Source organism: Anoplopoma fimbria, chromosome 15 (assembly GCF_027596085.1).
Source record: "Anoplopoma fimbria isolate UVic2021 breed Golden Eagle Sablefish chromosome 15, Afim_UVic_2022, whole genome shotgun sequence".
Classification (NCBI taxonomy): Eukaryota; Metazoa; Chordata; class Actinopteri; order Perciformes; family Anoplopomatidae; genus Anoplopoma; species Anoplopoma fimbria.
This window is the reverse complement of record NC_072463.1, coordinates 114,223-121,722: the sequence shown is the minus strand read 5'-3', so window position 1 is coordinate 121,722 and position 7,500 is coordinate 114,223. Positions and strand designations below refer to the sequence as shown.

The 7,500-nt window shown below is 40.1% G+C and overlaps 1 protein-coding gene across 1 annotated transcript in view; it reads left to right on the top strand.

Moving 5' to 3' along the window:
- mipol1 (mirror-image polydactyly 1) overlaps nt 1-7,500 on the top strand; it is a 47,886-nt gene that overhangs the window by 26,785 nt on the left and 13,601 nt on the right. Inside the window, 1 exon segment of the mRNA XM_054614430.1 lies at nt 5,842-5,895. Coding sequence (XP_054470405.1) covers nt 5,842-5,895 — 54 coding nt within the window.

The window sequence follows — 7,500 nt, the reverse complement described above, 5'->3', positions numbered from 1 at the left end:
TTACCTGTCTGTTTACCTGTCCGTCCTCTGCTCCCCGTGGTTACTGAGGGTCAGGGAGGCCCAAACCTCAAATATTTCCAGTTTCAATTTGAACATGAATAGTGTGTGTGTGTGTGTGTGTGTGTGTGTGTGTGTGTGTGTGTGTGTGTGTGTGTGTGTGTGTGTGTGTGTGTGTGTGTGTGTGTGTGTGTGTGTGTGTGTGTGTGTGTGTGTGTGTGTGTGTGTGTGTCTGTGTGTGTGTGTGTGTAACTTGAATGTTATCTCTCATATTTGCTGATGGACACACAGAAATTTAAATCAGACAGACGAACACTCTGCAGGTGTGTCTCCATCAGAGAGCAGCCTCATTTCACCTGGATGACACAAAGGCGCCCATCTATCTGGCTGTATTTTGATTATATATATATATATATATATATATATATATATACAGCTGGTAAAATAAGTATTGAACACGTCACCATCTTTCTCAGTAAATATATTTCTAAAGGTTCTATTGACATGAAATGTTCACCAGATGTCGGTAACAACCCAAGTAATCCATACATACAAAGAAAACCAAACAAATAAGTTCAGAGATTAAGTTATGTGTAATAAAATGGAATGACAGGGAAAAAGTATTGAACACGCTTACTGAAATGTATTTAATACTTGGTACAGAAGCCTTTGTTGGTAATGACAGCTTCAAGACGCCTCCTGTATGGAGAAACTAGTGGCATGCATTGCTCAGGTGTGATTTTGGCCCATTCTTCCACACAAACAGTCTTCAGATCTTGAAGGTTCCGTGGGCCTCTTCTATGAACTCTGATCTTTAGTTCTTTCCATAGAGTTTCTATTGGATTCAGGTCAGGTGATTGGCTGGGCCATTCTAGCAGCTTTATTTTCTTTCTCTGAAACCAATGGAGAGTTTCCTTGGCTGTGTGTTTGGGATCATTGTCTTGCTGAAATGTCCACCCTCGTTTCATCTTCATCATCCTGCTAGATGGCAGCAGATTTTTATCAAGAATGTCTCGGTACATTTTTCCATTCATCCTTCCTTCAATTATATGAAGTTTGCCAGTGCCGTATGCTGAGAAACAGCCCCACACCATGATGTTCCACCTCCAAACTTCACTGTTGGTGTGGTGTTTTTGGGAACATGCAATATGCAGTGCCATTTGACCTCCAAAGAGTTCCATGTTGGTCTCATCTGAGCAGACTATATTCTCCCAGTATTTCACAGGCTTGTCTAAATGTTGTGCAGCAAACTTTAAACGAGCTTCAACATGCTTTTTCTTCAGCAGTGGAGTCTTGCGTGGTGAGCGTGCATACAGGCCACGGCGGTTGATGCATTACTTATTGTTTTCTTTGAAACAATTGTACCTGCTGATTCCAGGTCTTTCTGAAGCTCTCCACTAGTGGTCCTTGGCTCTTGGACAACTCTTCTGATAATTCTTTTCACTCCTCTGTCAGAAACCTTGCGAGGAGCACCTGGTCGTGGCCGGTTTATGGTGAAATGATGTTCTTTCCACTTCCGGATTATGGCCCCAACAGTGCTCACTGGAACATTCAGAAGTTTAGAAATCCTTCTATAACCAATGCCATCAGTATGTTCTGCAACAATAAGGTTGTGAAGGTCTTGAGAGAGCTCTTTGCTTTTACCCATCATGAGATGTTTCTTGTGTGACACCTTGGTAGTGAGACACCTTTTTATAGGCCATCAGTTGGGACTGAACCAGCTGATATTCATTTTTATAATAATAATCAATCCTTTATTAGTCCCACAATGGGGAAATTCGGTTCTCTGCATTTGACCATCCCGGAGGAGCAGTGGGCTGCAATGAAGCGCCCGGGGAGCAACTTGGGGTTAGGTGTCTCGCTCAAGGACACCTCGGCATGTTGCCTGTAGAGGGGTTCGAACCACCGACCTTGTGGTTGTGGGTCAAGCGCTCTACCTCATGTGCCACAGCCGCCCCAATTTGCATTGACAAGGGGCAGGACTGCTTTCTAATCACTGATAGATTTCAGCTGGTGTCTTGGCTTTCCATGACTTTCTGCACCTCCCTTTCTTCATGTGTCCAATACTTTTTCCCTGTGTCATTCCATTTTATTACACATAACTTAATCTCTGAACTTATTTGTTTGGTTTTCTTTGTATGTATGGATTACTTGGGTTGTTCCCGACATCTGGTGAACATTTCATGTCAATAGCACCTTTAGAAATATATTTACTGAGAAAAATGGTGACGTGTTCAATACTTATTTTACCCGCTGTATATATATTTATATATAAAAAATATATATTTATATATATATATATATAAATGAAAATTTTTGACCTAAACAAAGTTTTACTGAATTAAAACATGTATTAATTTATTGTTCATGAACAAGTTAATAGATTATCATGTCATACTTTTATTTATTATTAACATCATTTAAAAACAATCAATAACAACATTTTGAATCCGATCACATTGTGTTAACAGGATTTCATAATGTTGTTATTATTATCTTCATCATTTTGTTCACCCAGGAAGCGTTCTGCTGCTTTTCTTTGTCATATGTTCTAATATATATAATAAATATAGTGTCGTGGTTTGAATCAGTGATCAGCTGTCCATCAATAATCAATAAGTGGAGAAGATGTTCTCCTGATGATTATGAAGCATAAAGTCTGATAAAAGTAAATCCACGTTTCTCCTCTGGAGGACTTTATTACCCAAACCTGCAGAGTCCAGGATTCATTACCCACAATGCATCTGGATTCATATCCCGCTCTCTGTGGGAGGATGGGGGGGAGAAAAAGATGAGAAGTGAGACTGATGGAAGGATGACAGACTGTGCGGCAGGGGGGGCTCCCATCATGCTGTGCGGCAGGTGGTGGCTCAGAAGCTCCGCCTCCTCCAGATGTGTCTGACAGATGAAAAAAAAAACAATCTGATCAGAAACCTGCATCTGTTCCTCACTGAGACTGCTGTCTCTATGGCAACGGCCGTGCAGCAGCACCACGGCAACCGTTGTCAGGGGAGACGAGGACGGATGGAGCAGAGTGAAGTGGTACTTTAAGTGTTGATGCAGTACTTGTACAGATGAAGTGGTACTTTAAGTGGTATAGATGAAGTGGTACTTGCACCGATAAAGTGGTAATTGTATAAATGAAGTGGTACTTTAAGTGTTGATTCAGTACTTGTATAGATAAAGTGGTACTTGTATAGATAAAGTGGTACTTGTATAGATAAAGTGGTACTTGTATAGATAAAGTGGTACTTGTATAGATAAAGTGGTACTTGTATAAATGAAGTGGTACTTTAAGTGTTGATTCAGTACTTGTATAGATAAAGTGGTACTTGTAAAGATAAAGTGGTACTTGTACAGATAAAGTGGTACTTGTATAGATAAAGTGGTACTTGTATAGATAAAGTGGTACTTGTATAGATAAAGTGGTACTTGTATAGATAAAGTGGTACTTGTATAGATAAATAAAGATGGTACTAGATAAAGTGGTATAGATAAAGTGGTACTTGTAAAGATAAAGTGGTACTTGTAAAGATAAAGTGGTACTTGTACAGATAAAGTGGTACTTGTAAAGATAAAGTGGTACTTGTACAGATAAAGTGGTACTTGTAAAGATTGTACTTGTATAGATAAAGTGGTACTTGTACAGATAAAGTGGTACTTGTAAAGATAAAGTGGTACTTGTATAGATAAAGTGGTACTTGTAAAGATAAAGTGGTACTTGTAAAGATAAAGTGGTACTTGTACAGATAAAGTGGTACTTGTAAAGATAAAGTGGTACTTGTAAAGATAAAGTGGTACTTGTAAAGATAAAGTGGTACTTGTAGTGGTACTTGTAAAGATAAAGTGGTAGATAAATGGTAAAGTGGTACTTGTTAGATAAAGTGGTAAAGATAAAGTGGTACTTGTATAGATAAAGTGGTACTTGTAAAGATAAAGTGTACTTGTAAGATTGTACTTGTACAGATAAAGATAAAGTGGTACTTGTAAAGATAAAGTGGTACTTGTATAGATGAAGTGGTACTTGTACAGATAAAGTGGTACTTGTACAGATGAAGTGGTACTTGTACAGATAAAGTGGTACTTGTACAGATGAAGTGGTACTTGTACAGATAAAGTGGTACTTCTAAAATGATGCAGTACTTGTACAGATGACGCAAACCTTAAACGTGCATCAGTGTCAGCTCACCTCCATCTTTGTTTCTCTTGGCTCCGCCCCCTCCGCCTCACACCTTAACAACCTCCCTCTTGACCTTGCTGTCGCCGCGGTAACAGCCGCCGGCCTCCATTAACCCCACAAAACTCTTCGCTGTATTCATATCTGTGTTCAGTAACAGCCAGTCCACCAACGCTAACCCCGCCAATATCACGCTCCGCCATCTTTAACACCCGCCCCTCTGCTTTAACACCACCCCTCCACGGTAACACCTTAATCCCGCCCTCACTCCACCGCCGAGGCGCGCTGAAATATGTTTCAATGCCGGTGTAATCCTCGGAGGAGAAGCAGAGAGAGAACCCTCCACTGGAGGATTCCTCTCCCCCCCGCTCAACCATCTCTCCTTCCCTCTCCTCATCTCTCAGGGATTATCTCCCCGCCGCAGCCGGGACTTCTGGGAAATATTAGAAAAGTGGGGGAGGCGCTCCCAGTCAGCCCCCCCCCCTCTGTCTCATATCTCGGCTGCAGCTGCTCTTTATTGAGTTGATATGGAGTCATTCCAGGTTATTAAAGCTCACCTGGATGAGCCGGACTCCACACAGGAAGGTTGTCGGTTTGATTCCCACTGGCAGCTCTTTAAAGGACCATCAACAGATTAGACACTCAAGTTTATGGATCCTTCAGCTGGAGAATCATTTTTATTGATTTTATTTATCTTAATCACAGAACTTTATTCAGCACTGAAAACAGGAATAAATGAATAAAGGTCCTCATGAAGACTGGAACCAGAAGTAGTTAAATAAGGCAATATGAGAATGAACGTATTCTGATTCTTTTTTCTATATTTATGTGATGTTACAGTGAGTCACGGTTCTGTTGATATAAATCAGATGTAAATGTACCAGCTGCAACATTACAGTGAAGAACACATTAATGCAACAATAACAATAGTACAGATTACATTACATTACATTACAGTCATGTAGCAGACGCTTTTATCCAAAGCGACTTACAGGAAGTGTATTCAACATAGGTATTCAAGAGAACTACTAGTCACCAGAAGTCATAAGTGCATCTCCTTTCTTAAACAAGCATCTTAAAGCATAAACCAGAGCAAAAGTATAGTGCAGAGGCAAATTACTACGAAAACAATAAGTGCTACAAACTACTACGAATAGGATAAGTGCAGTAAACAAATACAAATTCAATAAGTGCAGCGAACTGATACAAATACAGTAAGTGCAACAACTACGAGATATGCTCGTTGCTCTTTAGTATATGTTCATGCTATGTTCAATACTTTTCTAGGTTATCTTTTAACATGAGTGACTCTGAAGCATGCATTGAGACTGTACAGATATTCACCCCATGATTTGCTTGAACTAAATATTCTGCTTCAGTCCATATTTGTTGCCGTTGATCTGTTTTCTGCTCACAGAGATCAGCAGCTTTATTTATGTTAACAGAACCACGAGAACACAGAACCTTTATTGTTCTTCATTTTAGGGTGATGACATCATAAACGTGACTTTAAAGCTGCGTTCAGAAGCACCAATAGAAGCTCTGACTCACAGACATCATGTCACCTGATCTTCAGTCTGTCAAACTTTACAATGGACTCGTATTCTGGTGATGTCATCAATAATCAGCTGATCTGATCAATAAATCCAAATTGTGTCTCTCTGCAGTGTAAACGATTGGAACAGGATGTGATCCAGGAGAGAGAGGGGCGAGCAAGAGAGGTAACACACACACACACACACACTCTCTTGCATGTTAACTGGTGGTCTCTTTGTTGAATGGTGATGATGGGATGTCTTCTCCGTCGTCATGACAACATGCCCGGAGACGCTGCAGCTTGTTTGCCGACAACTTGTTATTCAAACAGGGTCAGTGTGTGTGTGTGTGTGTGTGTGTGTGTGTGTGTGTGTGTGTGTGTGTGTGTGTGTGTGTGTGTGTGTGTGTGTGTGTGTGTGTGTGTGTGTGTGTGTGTGTGTGTGTGTGTGTGTGAGATGTAGTCCAGTACAACCCCACCTTTAACTGAGTCAGTGTGATGTAGTCCAGTACAACCCCACCTTTAACTGAGTCAGTGTGATGTAGTCCAGTACAACCCCACCTTTAACTGAGTCAGTGTGATGTAGTCCAGTACAACCCCACCTTTAACTGAGTCAGTGTGATGTAGTCCAGTACAACCCCACCTTTAACTGAGTCAGTGTGATGTAGTCCAGTACAACCCCACCTTTAACTGAGTCAGTGTGATGTAGTCCAGTACAACCCCACCTTTAACTGAGTCAGTGTGATGTAGTCCAGTCAGTGTGATGTAGTCAAGTAACCCCACCTTTAACTGAGTCAGTGTGATGTAGTCCAGTACAACCCCACCTTTAACTGAGTCAGTGTGATGTAGTCCAGTACAACCCCACCTTTAACTGAGTCAGTGTGATGTAGTCCAGTACAACCCCACCTTTAACTGAGTCAGTGTGATGTAGTCCAGTACAACCCCACCTTTAACTGAGTCAGTGTGATGTAGTCCAGTACAACCCCACCTTTAACTGATGTAGTCATGACTTGATAGATTCATGTATTCAGTCTTTTTTTTACTCCATCATTGACGTTGTATTGAAATCCAGTTCTCCGTAGAACCCGTTGTTCGTTCTCCTCCTTCCTCCTGCAGATCTTCCTGCTTCTGTTTTCTTCTGCTGAAATAAATCACGTTTTGTTATTAATGTAGCACTCGTCCTCTTTCTGTGTAAAGTCTGTTAATTAGTCTGGAGGCTCTGGAGGGATTAGAGCCTGGAGAGGTTTTTAATTTATAACAGAAACACCAGCAGCTGCCGCAATAGACTCAGAAGAAGATCCGCCAAAAAACACCAAGCTGAGACCAGAACCCAGAGCTTTGAACAAGGGTTCTGGATCAGAACTGGACCAAAACAGAACCATACGTTTATAACAGAACTCTGAACCAGACCTCTGAACCAGACCTCTGAACCAGACCTCTGAACCAGAACTTATATAGCATAGTATATCATAGTATATCATAGTATAGTATATCATAGTATAGTATATCATAGTATATCATAGTATATCATAGTATAGTATATCATAGTATAGTATATCATAGTAGTATATCATAGTATAGTATATCATAGTATATCATAGTATATCATAGTATATCATAGTATATCATAGTATATCATAGTATATCATAGTATAGTATATCATAGTATATCATAGTATATCATAGTATATCATAGTATAGTATATCATAGTATATCATAGTATATCATAGTATATCATAGTATATCATAGCATAGTATATCATAGTATATCATAGCATAGTATATCATAGT